The sequence below is a fragment of the Equus przewalskii genome, chromosome 11 (assembly GCF_037783145.1).
Source record: "Equus przewalskii isolate Varuska chromosome 11, EquPr2, whole genome shotgun sequence".
In the NCBI taxonomy this organism is placed as follows: Eukaryota; Metazoa; Chordata; class Mammalia; order Perissodactyla; family Equidae; genus Equus; species Equus przewalskii.
Genome location: NC_091841.1, coordinates 13241130 through 13261097, shown reverse-complemented (window position 1 = coordinate 13261097; position 19968 = coordinate 13241130). Strand labels below are relative to the sequence as shown.

At 35.9% G+C, this 19968-nt stretch overlaps 1 protein-coding gene and 1 pseudogene across 1 annotated transcript; both read left to right on the top strand.

The window, feature by feature from the left end:
• Positions 1–936, top strand: LOC103543870 (olfactory receptor-like protein OLF2). Its single transcript, XM_070565997.1, has one exon. The coding sequence runs from the start codon at positions 1–3 to the stop codon at positions 934–936; it is 936 nt and encodes a 311-aa protein (XP_070422098.1).
• Positions 937–17485: 16549 nt separating this feature from the next.
• LOC139074621 (olfactory receptor-like protein OLF2) lies at positions 17486–19258 on the top strand (annotated as a pseudogene).
• The last annotated feature ends 710 nt before the right edge of the window (positions 19259–19968 follow it).

Here is a 19968-nt window from a genome sequence, read left to right as displayed (position 1 = left end):
ATGGATGGGAAAAATTGCTCTTCCTTGAATGAATTCCTTCTCCTGGGAATTAGCAATAACCCTGGGATGAAAGTGACCCTATTTGCCACGTTTCTAATAGTTTATCTCACTATTCTTGTTGCGAACCTTGGGATGATCATTTTAATTAGAATGGATTCCCAGCTGCATACACCAATGTATTTCTTCCTCAGCCACCTCTCCTTCAGTGACCTCTGCTATTCCACAGCAGTTGGACCCAGGATCCTAGTAGGCTTCATTGCCAAGAACAAGTCAATTTCCTTCTATGGTTGTGCTCTGCAATGGTTCATCTTTTGTACTTTTGTAGATTCTGAGTGTCTACTGCTGGTGGTGATGGCCTTTGATCGGTACAAGGCCATTAGCAACCCCTTGCTCTATACAGTCAACATGTCCAGCAGAGTTTGCTCCCTGCTCACGCTTCGGGTTTACATGACGGGAATTATGGATGCTTTGATAAATACAATATTAACGTTCCTCTTATGTTTCTGTGGGTCAAATGAGATTAACCATTTCTTCTGTGATATCCCTCCTCTACTTTTGCTGTCTTGCTCAGATACACAGGACAATGAGTTAGTGATATTTACCATTTTTAGCTTGATTGAACTCATTACTCTTTCAGGACTTTTTGTGTCTTATTGTTATATCATCCTAGCGGTGATAAAGATCCACTCTGCTGAGGGGAGGTTCAAAGCTTTCTCCACCTGCACCTCTCACATATCTGTTGTTGCAATTTTCCAGGGAGCTCTACTATTCATGTATTTCAGGCCCAGTTCTTCTTACTCCCTAGATCAAGACAAAATGACCTCATTGTTTTACACTCTTGTGAGTCCCATGTTAAACCCCCTGATTTATAGCGTACGGAACAAAGATGTGAAAGAAGCTCTGAAAAAACTTAAAAATGAAAAGTGGTCCCATTGAAAATTTAGATGTATGTTTTTCTCTCAATCGTACACTATAATACATAAAAATGTTTAAAAATAAAAAGTGGTTCCACTGAAAAGGTATATATATGTATACATTTTCTCCAAATATTGCAGTATAATACATGAAAATCAAAATTGTTTTTGCTACTGTGGGGTGATCCAATAAGTTTTTATACAGTGTTCCTGCCACACTAATATGTGTCATTCCCTAAATATGCCATGTTTAATTTTATATCTTGAATATTTTGTACTCCCTATTTGTGGAAAATTTCTAAACTCCTATTTTGTCAAAATTTTGTTTTCTAAATCTTTTATTTTTGCACTTATTTACTTTTCTTAAAGTTATTAAGAGTTTTCTAAGTGTTTGTTGCACTTCTACGTGTTGTGTATTTCATGGTGATTCCAGTGGTTTTTGTACTAGTGAAGCTTATCACCTAAAGGAAGTGAAAAATTAATCAAATAATCATTCAAATTATTTATAATAAACTATATTTCTGCCATAATGTAGAAAGACTAGTCACTATAAACCCAAAAGAAATTGTTCACATATAGTGAACAAAGTTAAAAAGTGCTTCCTGGAAATGGAGTCAATCTGGGATCTAAAAGATAAGTAGAAATTAACTGAGAGCTGGTAGAGAAAGAATTCTAGGGAGATGAATCAACAATTAGAGACAACTTGATGTGGGCAGAAGCATGGCATTTCTCTTGAATTTAAAGGAGACCACTGTGGCTAGGATATAGAGAGCAAAGGGGACTGACCTGACAAGTCAACCCATGTGCTGCAAATTAAAACTTAGTCACTTCCTCCGTGGGGCTTTCTTCCCTTCCAGCACTCTCAGTTTGGTTCACACAGCACCCTGTGCCTCAGAATATTGTTGATTATATGGCTCTGTTTCCTAAATTATTTACATCAGTGTAGGGTTTTTAACTCTGAGATTTAGAGCTTTGCATTTTATCTCTTTACTCAAGCAACAGCATAGCATCTGAAAGAAAGACACTATAAAAAGTTAATTTTTATTGAATATTTGTTACCTATAATGCTAAAACAATCACTGGGGATCTAGTATGTGCCTTGAATTCATTTTTGTATCTTATAAGTAAGAACATAAAGTGGTTGTGGATGCTTACAGGTAATGGAAAGTTAAAGACATACACATAAATTATTTGGAAAATACTTAAACCAAAGAGCTCTTATCTGAACATTTACAAGATATTTGATAACTTTACACAGGTCTGCTCTAGTTTGCTGATAATTTAATCACCAGAAGTGCCTTGTTTAGAAACAAGGCAAGGACATGCATCTGAAAGACCATACAAGAATCAAGGGCACTCATATGTTTGCTGCAATTACACAAACTAAAAGTCATCAATATCTAAGGCTATCTATGTTCCCTTGTTAAATGTCTTTGTGTGAAAACATTTCCAATGTGCAGTATACCCCAAGTAGAACAAAGGACAATGAGACTCCTCTGCTCTCCAGGGTGGTAGTTTTATTGGGATTTTGAGACATGGTAGGGGGAAGTATAGAGGTAGAAAAAAATGATGGGGGATGCTCCTTTTAGTCACAATATCTCCTCAATCAACCCATTTGAAATTTGGGTTATGTGCTTTTGAAATTTTGCCTATGAGCTTTATTCTATCTTGAGCAAGAGCATGGCAGGAGTGGGATCAAATCACTAAAGTCCAAGAAAAGTTGGGCATCAGTCTCAGAAGTATGAAGATGCCATCCAACTAGCACACTGCCCTCTGATAAGACAGCTATACTGTATTTGAAATCAGATTTCATCTGGATCTTTGCTCCTATAAGCAGATATAATTCTAATGTGTGAACTAAAGAGAAGGAAACATTGTCTATTACATGATGTATTTTAAGTTCAATAAAAGGATTTCTCCAAGTGGAATTGACTGATTTTTATAAGTTGTGAGATCTTGTGTCTAAATTTGTGAAAGCAAAGGATGAATAATCACTTAATGGAAACATTGGGAAACTCATGATTCAACTAGGGTCTTGGACTATGACTGCAAGATATCTCTGTGTGGATTTTCCAAAGAAAGTCAAGGGAAGCTAGTATTGAAATATTTTAGTATGTTTTACTTCATTTAATTCAATACTAACCATTTTCTTCACTTTCTATTTCTCTAATTCTTATGTTTGCCATAGTATACCTACCACTTATTGATGGCAAATATTATTGTCGAGTAAGATATTATCGATGTCTTTATAATGAGTCGATATTGTAGGTCAATTCCTTCATCATAGCTTCTTATTTCTGCCCAGGTCCTGGTATTGTTAAACATCAACACAAGTAGTGATGACAGATTAAGTTATACATAGAATGATACAAGAAATTAACTACACATTGGCAAAAAGCTGGTTAGCATAATGTGTTATAACAAACAATGCTAATTCTCACTATTTTGATAAGTGTGTGGCTGTTTCTTTAGAGGCAACACATTTAATCCAGGTTGATGTCAACTCTAGAAATGTGCTATGAACTAGAGAAACAACGACAACAAAATCGGTCTGAATCTACTCTTGACTCTCAATAACTGTGACCTTCAACACATCACTTTTCCCCTTAGGGCTTTCATTTCCACTCTACCAAAAGAAGGGTCTGAGCTGAATAATCTTTGTTGCACATTGCAGCTACCACAGTCTGTTTCTATATGGATTTGATACTATCAAGGAGTAATGTACAAATCTACTTCTGTATTTGGGGAGATTAAAAAACAATGACAGATGGGTGTGAATATATTCATCAAAAAAAATAAATTACATTTTGAAGCCAAGTTGCTCTGAAATAGAAGTGGTAATGATGACAGATAAACAGCAGAGGTTGCAGGACTCTCAACAACATAGAGCTGAACCCATTTAACTGACCTTATGTTCTGCATTTTGAATTTAAGAAACACTTGTTTTGTTTTTTTTTTTGACGACTATTAGCCCTGAGCTAACATCTGCCACCAATCTTCCTCTTTTTGCTGAGGAGGACTGCTTTGAACTAACATTCGTGCCCATCTTCCTCTACTTTATTTGTGGGACGCCTACCACAGCATGACTTGCCAAGCAGAGCAATGTCTGCACCTGGGATCCGAACTGGCAAACCCTTAGGCCACAGAAGTGGAATGTGTGAAATTAACTGCACATTAGAATTAATTAGAATTAATTAGAATGAATGTACTGCAACTGCGTGTGACAGTAAGAATGGATTGCACAAGCATGATGTTGAATGAAACAGTGCATACTGTAGCATCCACTTACATGTGGTTCAAAAAGTATAAAACTAATCTCTCATGATCAAGTGCAAAAAAGTAAATATTCCTTGGTGGTAAAAGATCAATAACTCGGGAGGGAGCATATACAAGGCCTTGTTGACACTGGTAACGCACTATTTTTCTGTCTGAGTTCTGGTTACAGAAGTAGTTTTTGATTTATGTATATAATTATCGTAAAGATTCTCTCTACAGATTCATATATTCAGAAATGTTTTTTTCTGTTCCTTTTCACATCAAAAATATTTTCCAAGAGCAGATTATAAGAAACCAGATTATGGGGAGCTTTAGGATTTTATTATTATAAATTTTTAACCCTAGAAATTCATTATACACAATAAAGTGCAACTTTCATAGAGTATTCCAGCGGATAATTCTTCATTTTGCTATTACAAAACAAAGATGACTTATTCAACCCATAAGCACTCCTAATAATATTTCCAGCAACAAGGAGACTTAGTGAACCTGGTTTTCCTTGGTACCACTATTATGTACTGAACTTTCTCGTAATGGTCCATGATTCAGGGCCATACAACTATTTTCTAAACGAAAGAGTTTATAAGTAAACAGTTGCCTACATAGTATTACATTTAGATGCACTGTGGCACCAAGGAACATATTAGACACAGATTTTTTTTCTCGCTCGTCTCTGATGTCTTAAATTCCAATTAAGTCATTTTCTTCCATGATATAAGTAAGTCAGCTCCAATTAAATACAAATCTCTTTGGGAGGTTAATTATCCAATTTCTGATTATAATGTAGTCACTGAGGCTCAGGTTTTAAGGAAAGTGTTGGAGGGAAGTTATACTAAATAGTCTTCAGGGGAAGTCATGTTTAGGCACCTAAATTTAGGTCTTGCCTCAACAAAGTGAAATCTGAAGAGATTGGTCACCCCTGGAGACAGAGAAGCACCTGACAGGAAAATGAGTTTAGAAAGGAATCAGAACAAAGTGACCAAGGTCAATTTCCATTCCTTCAAAGATGTATCAGAGAAGTAGATAATGGTACTAAAGCTCTTAGGTAACACAAATGCGTTAGTGTCTTCAGTTGAACAGGTGACAATTTATTACACTTATTTAGTTTGAGCTTTGTCTTCTTAATATCTCATATAAGAATAAAGTATATTTGCATCAACATCATCACACAAATAGATACAGTAAAATGCATAAAAGCATTGAAATATATCACTAAGATGCCCTTACCCCATATCAAGAATACTTTATTTTAACCTTTTAGCCTAAGGTCTAGTCTAGCTTTATAGGACCCTGAAAAAAGTCTATGCCTCTATCCAGTTCCCAGTGTGGTTTAAGAAGAAACAAATTTCCTGGAGTATTTGAATGTATACTCTGGTTCATACTTATCATTTAGTAAATTACTTTGTGTACATATAAATTTTGCATTTACTTTTTTTGTGATAAAGAAATGTTAATCACGCGGCAGAGTCTACAGCAGGGATGTATTATTGTACATTGCAATCAGCAGTAGAAGTTAGTGAACACATGGAAATTTGTGCTTGTCAGCATCCTGAAATGATTCACACATTTTAAAATGTCACTCAGAACATGGTCAATACAGAGAGTATCCCCAAGGCCACCATGCTGCACAACTCCAGGAGCACCATTTTAATTATTTTCTTGTGCTTCTAGGAATTGTTCAATACAGAGTTTATTTCATACTTTTATATACTGGAATACAGTTACCACCATATCATTAGCTAGCACCTGCTCCTCATCAGATAATTGGTATTTCCCTTTTGTGGTGAGAACATTTAAGATCTAGTTTGTTAGCAACTTTGAAGTATATAATACAGTATGGTAACTATAATCACAGTGCTGTGCATTGGATCTCCAGAGCTTATTCCTCTTATTACTACAAGTGCTTACCTTTCAATCAGCATCTCCTCAACTCCCCTACCCTGAGACCCAGGGAACCACCATTCCACACTGTGTTTCCATAAGACGGGTTTTTTTAGATTCCATTTAAGTCATATTGTACAGTATTTGTCTTTCTTTGCCTGACTTATCTCACTTAGTACAATGCTCCGATGTTCCTTACACTGTACTAGGAACCTATTAAGAACAATTTATTTGAGTCAAAACCATAATGCCTATGAAACTCCAGAAGTTTGCTGAGTACTTCTAGATCTCACTTTCACTACCAGTATAATGAGGTTGTTAGAGACAGCTCAGGCAACACAAGATAATATTTGAAATATATGATGTTGTGCGTTGAGGAAAGTTAAATAATATAGGGAAAACACAAAAATATTTGTAAGATATTCACAATGGTCTATATTAATTTTTTTTAAAAGAATGACACCTGAGCTAACATCTCTTGCCAATCTTCTGTTTTGTTTTTCCTTCTTCCTCTTCTTCCCAAATCCCCCAAGTACATAATCATGTATTCTAGTCATAGGTCCTTCTGGTTGTGCTATGTGGGACGCCACCTCAACATGGCTGGATGAGTGGTGCCACGTCCACGCCCATGATCTGAACCAGCGAAACCCTAGGCCACCGAAGTAGAGCACACGAACTTAACCATTTGGCCACGGGGCTGGTCCCACAATTGGTAAGATATCCGCAGTTGTCTATATTTAAATCCATCCCTAAAAGCAGGAAATAAATGTCTCATGTGAAAGTTATGCTTGCTGTACCAGGAGGGTAGAAGCCATCCTTATCACCAGAGATAGGGAATTGAGGACCAAGAAGGCTACATAAACACACCTTGTTTCTTCTACACTAATTTACTATCTGAAGCCCAAATCCTTTAGTCTTGTCAATTTTTTTACAAATTTACTGTCTGTTTTTCCTACAAGTTTTAAAAACTTTGGTCACTTCTTTGGGTCTTGTATTTTTATGGGGCTCCTATGCAAATGAAATTAAATTTGTTTTTCTCCTTTTAATCTCTTATTAAATCAATTTAATTATTAAGCCAGTGAAAGAACCTAGAAGGAAGAAGGGAAAACTTTTCTGCCCCTACATAGTCAACACATTATAGAAATGAGGGTAATTGACATGTACCTGGGGGGAAAAACAGTCAGACAATGACTAATGAAAACTAAAATGTAAGATTACAATATTTCTAAATGGGAGGCAAACGAGATATCAGAAATGGAGGAAACGGTATAAAACAGAAACAGCAGATGGAAATCATTAAGTAGAGGATCTATCCGAATTCTGTTAGACATCTGGCTCACATGAGGAGGGTATAGATTCATGGTAGCCATGAAACATAACCTTAAAATAAATTATGGTAAATTTATGACTGATCAATTTGGTGAATGGAGTCAAAATTAAAAGTTTAGGATTTGCTAGAGTTGTTGCAGCATTCACAGTGGAAAATATAGAACCAGAAATCTAATTAATCATGTTCTCATAACACAGAATGCAGAAACTTTAGAGATTTAATTCCCAGCAGTCACAGGGTCACAATAGAATGTAATCTGCCTATTGTTTATGTATCAGAGATAAGGTCAGAAAGACTTACTCAACAGGTAGGTTTCTAAATGGTTAAATTTAAAGAACGCAATGAAGAAAAACTTACATTTTTGCAAATTGGGAAATCAAGTATTGAAGATTTTGTAGATAAATCATTTTTACTTAACAATTCAGTTAAATAAACTCTGTAATCTAATGGCCAAATATGATATTTCTTTGTTAAAGCTGTGTGAATTTCACTGACCTCATTTGATGTTTGTATAAGGATAGTAAAAATTTTATTTATTGATGTTTTAATAAAGGTTTATAAGTAAATCTCTACTTTTTGATCATTGTGCAAGTGATGTCGTTGTATACATAAATTCAATATTTGCTTTTGTCTTTTTCAAATAATAATATAGATAACACATTACAAATACAAATATATGTAAATCCAAGTGCATACGGACCACCTACCATAATATTATAAGTCTAGGAAAATATAAAAAATCATACCACCACCCTCATTCAAATTTTCTTCTATCAACAGACACACACATACATAATGCATACAGAAATACAAGACAGAAGCATATATCTCTCAGGAGCATTTATTCTTCTTTCTATTTTCACTGTAATGGAGAAGTCAATTTATAATCCTAAAATATGCAAATTTACAAATTGTAGCCTGCTTTTTCCACTTATTTTCATCACTTGTGTTTGGATGGGAAGGGATTTGTCATTTGGTAAAGATCAGGAAAACAAGTGGGTTATAAACACTACAGCAAACCAATGAGGAAGGGTGATAGAGGAGTTCTATAAAACATGTTTCGTGTCTCAATAGAGACTAATGATGCCATATTCAAAAAGCAGTACTATAATAATCTTCATTTGTTAACTTATATGCAATATAATATCAGTGATAAAATGAATTATTTTTCTTTAATGAAGCCACGAGCATGACCCTTCTTGCTAATCACCATCTTAGTGTTCCAACTTTTCACTTGCTTGATGTTTATTTTATGTATTAATTTAATTACACTAAGGATTATTAGTGTTTAGAATTCACCCGTTGTGCTTCTAGGTGATTTGCATTTGCTGGTGATTGCAGTAGTTTCTTAACTAATGGATCCTATAATGTACTGGAAATCAGAAACATAAATTAGCTAATCTTACAAATAATTTATCATAAAGTATATATCAACTTGAAATAAAAAGGCAAGATACTCTAAGTTCAAGCAAAATGTCTCAATCTAGGGTGCAGACAAAAGATTCTTTGAAATTTAGTTCAGATATAAACTGAATAGAGATTCAATGAATGGTGGTGAGAGGAAAGGATCCTAGACAGAGAGGCAGGGAATTAGAGATCCTGAGGTGGGTAGACAAGGCCATGTTAGAGGATATGAAGTCTAACATGGGAAGGATAAAGAACAAAGTGGAGGGTCCTGGTAAAGTACATCCTTGTTCTGAAATTCTCAACCCAATAACTTCCAGTCAGTTCTTCCCATCTTCCCTCTTCACAGTCGTGGTTGAATTCTATCTTTGTGGTTTGCTAATAATACTCTACTCAAGACATCATCGTCTCTCTTACTGTATTGATTAAGCAATTAACTCCAATATATGACCATGAGCATTCTTTACTAACGGACACAGTGCTCTATCCCTGTCATCCCAGTACCTGTGTTGTGTGTGGGACACAAAAAAGAAAAAAAGTAATTAATAAAAATCAACATATTCAATAATATTTTTGAGTGTTTGTTAAATGTTGGTCAAAATAAATTAAATGAGGGTATGATATGTGCCTTGTATGTTTATTTTATAGATTTTAAGGAAGTACAAAAAATTATTGTGGTTACTAAGTTAATTAATCTGTAAAGACATTCATATTAATTACACAGGAAGTAAAAAGCATTCACCTGTGCACTTTCTTGATGTACTCTGCATCATCTGGCTTTGCTCAAACTTTCTGGTGTTAAACACTTGTACAGCTTTTGAGAAAACTTGGATATGGCTTCATATTTGAAGGACCATAGGAGATTCATTGGCCTTGTTAATTATCCATTGGAATTTGCCCTTTACGTAAATGTAAATGTCTTATGTGAAGAATTGTGGAATGGAAGTAAAGCCTCAGAGGCTCCTTTGCTAGGAAAGGAGACACAGTGACAGATTAGTGAAAAATATGACGATGGAAAAAAATATATATGGTTAATGCTATTTTGAGGAAAAGTTTTAAGGGTTTCCCCCCATATCATATTGTTTCAACTTACCCATACTCTTTTGTTAATCTTTCTCAATAACAGCAATATAGCAGAAAATATTGTTTGAAATATATTAAAGTCCAACCAATCAGAGAGTCAGTGGATTTCCACTATTCCAAAGTTATACACATGCCATCTTCCTTCCATGTGACATATGACATTAATATCATGTAAAGATTGATGTGATCTTCATATCGGCTGTTTTACAAACATGTAAAGAGTGAAAACTAACAAGAAGGAAATTTTATTCTCTTAAATGTGCTATCTTAAGCTCAATAAATGTGTCTAAAAATGGAAGAAATCTAATGGATCAGTTGTTCATTTCATCTCCCTGAATTTATGCCATTTGAGTTTGCAAAATCATTTGCTGGGACTACTGTATAGCAGATTCATGGAGGGGAATAAAACTTCACTGTTTTCCTACTAGGTTCTTTGGCATCTCTGATAATTCAACCTAGGTAGGACAGATTAACAGGAGAAAAACAAATTTCATATATATGGGAAGCCCAAAGATGTAAGACCCAAAGAGAGTCAGTCAATTACCTATATGTCATCCAGAACTAAGGAGAAGAGGTAGGGGTCTGGAGCTTCAAAGGGGGGGAAGACAATTCACAGGGAGGTAAGAAGAGCAAATATTTGGTAAACCAATGTTTGCCATGCCATCTAGAGAAGTCTTGTTACAGGCTCTTAACATCAGCCCTGATATCACTTCCCCCACATTGAACCCAGCATATACGGGCTTAAAACTAAAACCCACCACCCCCTTTCCTGCTTCTCCAGCTCCACCACTCATATGTAAATAACTGTTTCTTTAAACTTGGACTCCTTGAGCTTTACAACTAAATGGGAGTTACAAATTGTTAAAAGCCCAGGTGGCCTGCAGTTGGAGGCACACTAAAGTTTAGCTAATCATGTGTCCTTGAAGTTTGCCAGGAAAGTTGCTGTCTCAAGAATATCAAGGAGCGGAGGCTTCCCAGACCTCAACTCCTCAACTCTGGGCGCTGGAACCCACATCAAACAGGAAGATGAGACAATGGTGAAGGACGCCCACCTGCCATCCTCCTATCTCACTCCCCCCAACCCCCACCCCTCCACGGCCTGGCTGCAAGCAGCCTCTCAAGGCCAAAAGCAGGCTGGTGGAAAAGCACCCAGCTGCACAAGCTACATGTTCCCCCCTCCCCTCCCCCAAACCCCAAATAAAAATCCCTACCTATTCCGCATCGGGGAGCTAGCAATTTTTGAGGCAGGAGCCCTTGCTTTGCTCCCTGTGCCTGGCATAGTAAAAACTTTTCCTCTTCCACTCAAGACTCTGTTCTCGTTATTTCGATTGGCATCGGGTTCAGAGACCGAACTTTCGGTTACAGTCTTTCTGATCAATATTTTGGTATTAGTTGTCTCCTGGTTCAGGCCCCTCATACATTCTTTTAGGCAGTTAATGGGAAGGTAAACAGTTCTTCGTGAGTGGGCCTTGCTTGTCTTCTGCTCTAAATAATCCAAATAACAAAGTGGCATATTTTGGGGTCATGTATTCTGTTCCTTCTCATTCATGACTAAATAGAAACTTGGGGCCAATGGCTTAAACTAACCCTTCCATGTTGGAATTCTACAGAAATATAGAAAACATAATATCAAAATCTTTGGTGTATTCTAGGTCATCTAAGTTAATACACATCCATCCCATTCACATTTTTTTTTTGGAGGAAGATTAGCCTTGAGCTAACTGCTGCCAATCCTCCTCTTTTTGCTGAGGAAGACTGGCCCTGAGCTAACATCCATGCCCATCTTCCTCTACTTTTTATATGTAGGACACCTGCCACAGCATGGCTTGCCAAGTGGTGCCATGTCCACACCTGGGATCTGAACCGGCGAACCATGAGCCGAGAAGCGTAACATGTGAACATAATCGCTGTACCACTGGGCCGGCCCCTCTTCCACTCTTAACATTATTACATAACACTGTTTTCACACATCCACCAGGAAGTGATGGAAAATATTTTTCTTCAAACAGGATATTGCCAATGACTTTGTGAAGTGGGTAATGTTTAAGCCTGTTTCTGTATATGGACTCCTTTCTTATGGCCTTTGCACTGAAATCTCTAAAGATAATAATGACATAGTGATGGTAGATTAGGGCCATATGCCCAAATATAACAACCTGTAACACGGTAAACAGATAAATACATACTAGTGATAGGCTGTATAACTACATTTGTTAGAATACAGCAGTAGTAAGCTATATAACCCAGTATATGTGAATTTCTGTTAAAGCAAGAGGCAGAAAATTTAACCTCTCTGCAAATTCAACTCCAGAAATATGCTGTGAATGAGGCACCCAATGCAATTATAAATACCATGGTGTTTCACAAATCGCTCTTCCTCACTATACCTCTGTCCCCTTCTCTCTGTAAAGTAGGGTTACACACTACAGTATATCTAAGTTTTTTCCAGTTGCTATAATCCATCCTTATATATCTGTGGTTCTAATGCTGTGTAAACATATTCCCATTATTGGGAATATTTACAAACAAACAAACAAAACAAAACAAACAGTGGCTTCATCTTCATACAAAGAACTGAATTGTATCTTTAGGCTGATTTCACTTCAGTGGCAATAATGATATCGGCTAGAGTGTGAATTGTGGAATTTCAAATACTCTTAAACACAGCTCTTTTAACTGACCACCCATTCTGTATTCAGACTTTAACAGACACTACACAGAATGGTTATACACTTTATTAGGGTTCAGGAAAATAAAAATTAAAATCATAGTACAGTACTATGACTCACCTGAGGAGTAGCTAAAATAAAAGCGATTCACAATATTAATATCGAGTGCTTGTGTGGCTGTGGAACAACTACAGCTCTCACACATTAACAGCAGAAGTCAGAATTGACATTCAGCTTTGGAAAACTGCAAGACAGTATCTATCACAGCTGGCCCTAAAATTCCATTCCTAGTTTTATATCCAATAGAAATAAGTGAGTATGTACACCCAAAGCTTGTGGAAAAAATGATCAATGTAGCATTATTTGGAATTTGAGAAATAATCTATAATACATTTGTTCATTGGGACACTTCACAGCAAAGAGAAAGAATGAACTATTATCACATGCAACAGCATGGAGGAATATTATATATGATACTGGTGCTGACATCACTTCCTCTACATTAAACCCAGTATGTATGGAGTTAAAACCCAAGCACTCATTCCCTACTTCTTCCCTGGCTTCCTGGCTCCAGAATCATTATCTACCATGCAGACAGACAGGAAAGGACAGCCAGCTGGATTCCTTATTATCTCCTCCTCTTTTCTACCAGCAGCATCCCAAGGCAGAATGCAGGCTGGTGGGAAAGCTCTGACCATCAAGGCCACTGACTCCCCCTACCCTTCCTACAAGCAGCCACATTCCTCACAAAACTAAAACCCCAGGCCTCCCATATTTTGGGGATATGAGAAGAAATGAGACAAATTGAGGGCTCACTCTCATCTCCTGGCTGATATCACCCAAAATAAAAATCCTTTCCTTGCCATAAGCCTGGGGTTCCAATTTTTATTTGGCCCATCTTGTGGGACAGGTAGGAAACCTATGTTTTTAGGCACTAACTTATACATGCTATTGAATGAAAGAATCTAGATATTAAAGGATAAAAACCTAATGATTTCATTTCTCTATACTTTTTAAAATATATGTCAAACTATCTATCCTATAAAGCATCAATTTTTGCTAGGCCTCACGGAAAGACTGTGAAATGCTCATTTTATTCTGTTTTATGGTCAGATGGTTAGAGTTTGGATACAAAGACTTTTAATTTTCAAAAATTCACCTGTTTAAAAAAATATATACGTAGTTTATATAGATACAAAACTTTAAGAAGTTCTCTAAAAACAAACATGATTGGCTATCATATTGTAATCAACTAAAGGATTTTATTATTAATTTTTAAATCTTGACAAGTTTCTTATATAAAACATGTTTTCAAGATATTCTGGTAAAGTTGATATAGGATACAGCATTCACAGTGTATTTCATTAAATGATTATCCTTTTTTCTTTTTGTTTTGAGGAAGATGGCCCTAAGCTAACTACTGCCAATCCTCCTCTTTTTGCTGAGGAAGACTGGCCCTGAGCTAACATCTGTGCCCACCTTCCTTTACTTTATATGTAGGACGCCTACCACAGCATGGCGTGCCAAGCGGTGCCATATCCTGACCTGGGATCTGAACCTGCGAACCCCGGCCCCTAAATCGGAACGTTTGCACTTAACTGCTGCATCACCGGGCCAGCCCCATGATTATCCTTTATGTTAGTAAAAAGTGCAACCTTGGTTATAGAACAGAGATGTTTTCAGTAACCCACAGGCACTGCTTTTCTTATTTCCTGAAATAGGTGGACTTAGTGAAACTGGTTTTCCTCGGTAGCACTATCATGCACTGAATTCTCAGGACCAGGCAACCATTTTCTGGAAGAAGTTTATAAGCAGACAGTTGCTTACATAGTATTATGTTTAGGGGCATCAGCAATACCAGAAAAGCCATGCAGATTTAGAATTTTTTCTCACTTGTTTTTCTCTGGTGCTTTAAAGTCTACCTTAATTCTCTTCCTCCCATAGCTAAAGAAAGTCATTCTATTAAAAAACAAATCCTTTGGGAAGTAATTTAGATTATCCTATTTTGTAGGAGGTACTATTGCCCATGCTTCAGAATTAATGGTCAGTTAGAGTTAGACTTCATGATCTGGAAGGGAAGTCATGTTTATAAAGATGGATTCTTAATCCTGATAAACTGAGTACAGACTGAGGAAATTGACATCGCTGCAGACAGGGAAGACCTGAGGGAAAATGACTGTGTAAAGGAATCAGAGGAAAGTGATCAAAGACTTCTTCTTCTTCAAATATGCTCCAGAGGAGTAGAGAAGGTCGTAGAGCTCTTAGATATCACAAACATATCATTATCTTACATTTACCTGATGGAAAATTACTAGCAATTACTTTGATGGTTTGAGATTTTCCTCGGCAATATCTCCCACAGGATTAAATTTGATATTTTAGTATCGGGATCATCACACAAATAATAACACCACATTATGAAAAGACATTAAAAATTGTCATTAAAATCACTTTGCCCAAAATTAAAAAGATACCAATTTAAATGAATTTCCCTGAAGAGCATTCTAGCTTTATAAAAAGCAGGAAGAAACTCCAGAATACAAACCAGACAAATAAGTAAACAAAAATAAATAAAAATGTGTGTTTCTGTTTAATTAGGGTGATTTTTCAGGAGAAATGTGAAATTAATATGAAACATATTAGAACGTATAATCTGGTACATGAATTGCACATCTTACTTCTTTGTTGTTTACACAAATTTTTTACTTATGGGTTTGTGGCAGTTAAGTTAACTACATTAAGACTGAAAATGTAGAGCTAATGTTTGTGGTTGTTGTACATTTTTTGAACATTAAGTAACTGTAGGCATTTAAAGAACACATAGCAACCTATGCTTGTAATTGTGTAGCAATGATTCACACACATACTAAAATATTACTCAGTAAACAGACATTATGGAGATTATCCCTCTAAGCTGCCAGGTTCTACAATGTCAAAGGACATCAACTTCTTTATTTTCTATTTGTTTCTTAGAATGGAGCATCTTTTTCACTTCACATCAAGTTAATAAAGTTCAAGTGCCCAGCTGACATAAATAAAACAGATTATATCGCAATGTGGCAACCCTTCTGCCCTTAATCCCTGTTGAGATCCTACCTTGGTTTAGAAGTGGAAATTGAATGGTCTTTCAGTTCTCTCAGAAATCTAGGAGTCTATGGGTCACTAAGTTTTTGAATTTTCAAGTATCACTTTAACATAACACACTTTAACATTCCATAAGAGTATTTAAGAGAGTTATGTTTTAAGTCAAATTTGTTTCATTGCACTGTATTCAGGAATCTATTGTGAGCAATTTCTATGAAGTCAAGGTAGATTACGGTCTCAGAGACACTACAAGTAGACTTATCAGCTCTGGGTTTCAATTTCTGTATTATATAATGAATTTGTCAGAGACAACTGAAGACATAAATGATAATATAAAATATATGAGATGTGGTGATAATTAAATAATATAAAACATCTATCCTAAAAAGGCCTCCATTCTCCTTTTTTACTGTTAACTCTCTTTGTTATTAAAGGTCATTTCTTAGAATTTATTTTACAGAAAGAAATGACTAGGAAACACTATGTAAGTATAATTTTATTCATATCAGAGTTTTTATGATACTAAGATTGTCTATAATCTAAGTGACCATTAGCAGAGGATAGGTTGCATAAATTAACATGCATCAATAGAAAGGAATGCATTGCCTCTATTCAAAACACTCATTTAAATATATAAAATATGTTTATTCTGACATAATTTTTGTTTAAAAATCAAAAATCTGCTTACATAGGCAACAGAGTCTAGTTATTTGTATGCACTGTGATTATAGTCAGTTTTTTGTCTGTATTTACAAAAATGTTTATTTTGTGAATAAGTTTAATGGGAGAATGTTTGTGTAGGTGTGTTTGTGTAAGTGTGTGAGCATAAGTGGGTTTGCATTTCTTTCCTTAATTTTGGAATTTAAAAAAATGCCTTTATAAGGATTGTTGAGCTAGAAATAAGCATGCTCACAAATTGACCGTAGTCATTTTACTATTGTTAAATAAGTATGATATTGGGCTACAGTAAGGTAGAGAGGTACAAAAGTAACATTTTAAAAAAGTCCTTATTTCTTTCTCAGTCACCCATCCTGTAGGAAATAACAGATGATAAATCATATTATCATATTTGTCACTTAATCCTCCGAGACCAAGTGTTTAACATGCAGGGACCAGACCAGGGATGGTTATATAATCCAGATCAACGAGGAGACAATGCTGAACCCTTCTGAAGGTAGAATTGCATGAAACAAATGTGTCAGTAGTTCTGGAATACATATAAAAACGTATTGTTGTTTTTATTATTTATAGTTTAGATTTGTTTATTTACTTTACACTTTTTATGCTGAAACTGTGTTACAAAAGTAAAGGAAGGTATAAAATATTATACAAACCTATTTTAATCACTTTCATCAGGCTATTTATTTTAAATACATATATACATAGACAGCAGACAATACTATAAAATACAAGTATGGATCGTGTATGTGGCCAGTTTTTGCTTTTAATCTTACCTGTATTTAACATTTTTTAAATATGTTTTCTTTTTAAGGAAGGGATTTTTTAAATCTTTATACAGAGACAGATATTCAGACGAGTTCAGACCAAGGGTTTGGAGACCTGCACAATGATCACTAGAGCATTATTTAGATACTCTTTTTCTGTTCTTAATCTACCTTCAGTTCCACTTTTCTTATATTTGTAGAGAACAGAGGAGGTCATAGACAATATTATATATAACATATTTGACTTGGGTAAAATATAAACAGTGGGCCATATAATTTAATTAGCCTTCCAACGACCATCAGCTCTTTTACACGAAAGGGGGACAAATTTCAGAGATATTTAAGAGAAATAGACATCAAAGAAAAAGTAAATCAATATTAAAACTTCTAGGGATTGGGATGGGGTACACTTCAGATATGACTCTTTCTGATATCATGGGACTGTGGACACAAGAGAACTTTTATCATGTGTCTTACACATCTGTTCTGCTGGTGAATAGATTTTGTACGAGCCAGGATAGGCCTGGCACATGCTTGTCTGTGCACTGTAGTGCGTCACTCATGGAGACCCTCCCACTCTGTTGTCCAACAACTACAATCCTCCCCGCTCCAGTGAGTCCTGGATGACATCTATCTCTATCCCTTGTTAATTGAGGCTGGATATATCCAAGGCCTGTTATATCCAGGAATCTGCCAGAGATCTGCCTGCTCCACAGTTGTGGATGATAAGGGAAAAACAAAGAAATGTGTTCGTTACCTACATCTCTTATTTAACTATGCCTCTCTATTACAGGATATAACAAAATTTGTGCAATTTTGAAAAAAAAAAAATAACAAGTGTGTCAGAAGATGAGGGTTTTGTGGACCAATTAAATTGAGAAGTATTGCCTCAACTCAGAGACATCAATTTCTCAGTATGCTAGAAGTAGCAAAGCATATCATCAATACTACATAGGTTGGTGTGGAAAGAGCATAATTTAATTTGAATGAAACTGTGATACAAACTCTGTACAATGTTAAATAAAAGTGATATTATCATTATCATTGTCAATTTACATTAAATTGGATATATTTCCAAAAAGTTAGTTTATCTCATGCAGTCTTAACATTGTTTATCTCTTTTAATAATTACTGAAATATAGAAAACACCAGCAGTTTAACTATTAAAATGGTAAGATGATGTTACCCTCCACTTCCATTTCTTTCTTTCGCAACCAGGGATTTCCAGACCTGAGTGTTGGCTGTTGACAACTGCACTGTGTTTATTGACTTCCTATTCCTAGCGCTTTCTAACAGACAGGATGTGCAGCAGGGCCAGTTTGTGCTCTTTCTGCTGGTTTATGACATAACAGTGATTGCCAATCTAGGGAAGACCTGCTGATCAAGATGAACTCCAGACTTCACTGAACCATGTATTACTTTCTGAGGAATATGTCGTTCTTTGATGCCTGCTATTCCACTGTTGTCTCTCCCAAGATGCTGGCTGATTTCTTATCTAAGCAAAAGGCAATTCCATATAATTTATGTCCAATTCAGGTGTATTTATTTGGGGTCTTTGCAGGTGTAGAATGCCTCATGTTGGCTGTCATAGCATATGACTGTTATGGAGCCATTTGCAATCCACTTCTTTATATAATTGTCATGTCCAGGAAACTGTACCTAGCTAGTGGCCACTGTGTACATTGAAAGCTTGATGTATTCGGCAATCTTCACTGTTTGCACGATTAAGTTGTCATTCTGCAATTCTAATACCGTCAATCACTTTTTCTGTGACGTCCCCCCCTTACTAGCCCTGTCCACTTCATATACAACTACCAATGAAATAGTGATGTTCACTTATAGTAGCTGTGCTCTGGGTTGCAGCATCATTACAGTCCTCATCTCCTATAGCTACATCATAACTACCATCCTTATAATGAACTTAGCTGAGGGGAAACGCCAAGCCTTCTCCACCTATGCTTCCCACTTAACCCCTGTGGCTATATTGCATGGCACACTCCTGTTCATGCATTGCGACCCAGCTTGAGTTACTCCATGGACACAGACAAAATGGTCTCTGTTTTCTACATGGTTGTCATCACTATGTTAAACCCACTGACCTACAGCTTAAGGAATAATGATATGAAAAGTGCCCTGAAAAAAACAATTAGCACTAAATTATCTTCTGGGTGAAATTGAGTTTTCACTAAAAAAATTTGCTTAGAGATTCTGAGAGTTAAATTCAGTTACTTTGACATAGATTCCTGCAGTGTCGCCAATACATCTTTTAGTTCTTTTGCATTCTCTATTTTTGTGCTTAAATTGAGTGTAGGGAGTAGTCATTTCTGATCTTAATCATCTCTCCAAGCTAAGAAAGAGTAGTAATAAATTAGCTTGCAAAGAGGGTCCTTTTAGACCTCCCTTCTCTGTTCTTGGTTGTATCCCACTGAGATAGCATAGGCAGAGCAACCCCTCCATGCATGTCAATTCAACTTACCCTGTTAAGGCTCCAATTATCCCTTTAAACTATAAAGTTTAGTAAACTTACTCAGACAGAAGGGGCCCTTACTGGATTAAATTAGGTTTGTTTGTATCCTTCCTAAGTACTAATATCACTCTATAAATGTTCTGTCATAACACTTAGAAGTATACAAGTACTAAATGAATACATATGAATAAGTTAAAAACTTCTGCCCTAACTCAAATTTCCACAAATGCAAGGTCATTGTCTATCATGTTCACCAATATTTTTACTTTGCTATTTACAATGTTTGGCTCCAGGATGCCATTAAAAATATTGACTAAACGAATGAGTGTCCCTTATAAAACTGATGCAAAAAAGCCTCTGCACATTTACAAAAAAAAAAAAACCCAACTCCCTTTATTTTATTTTGTTTTATTCT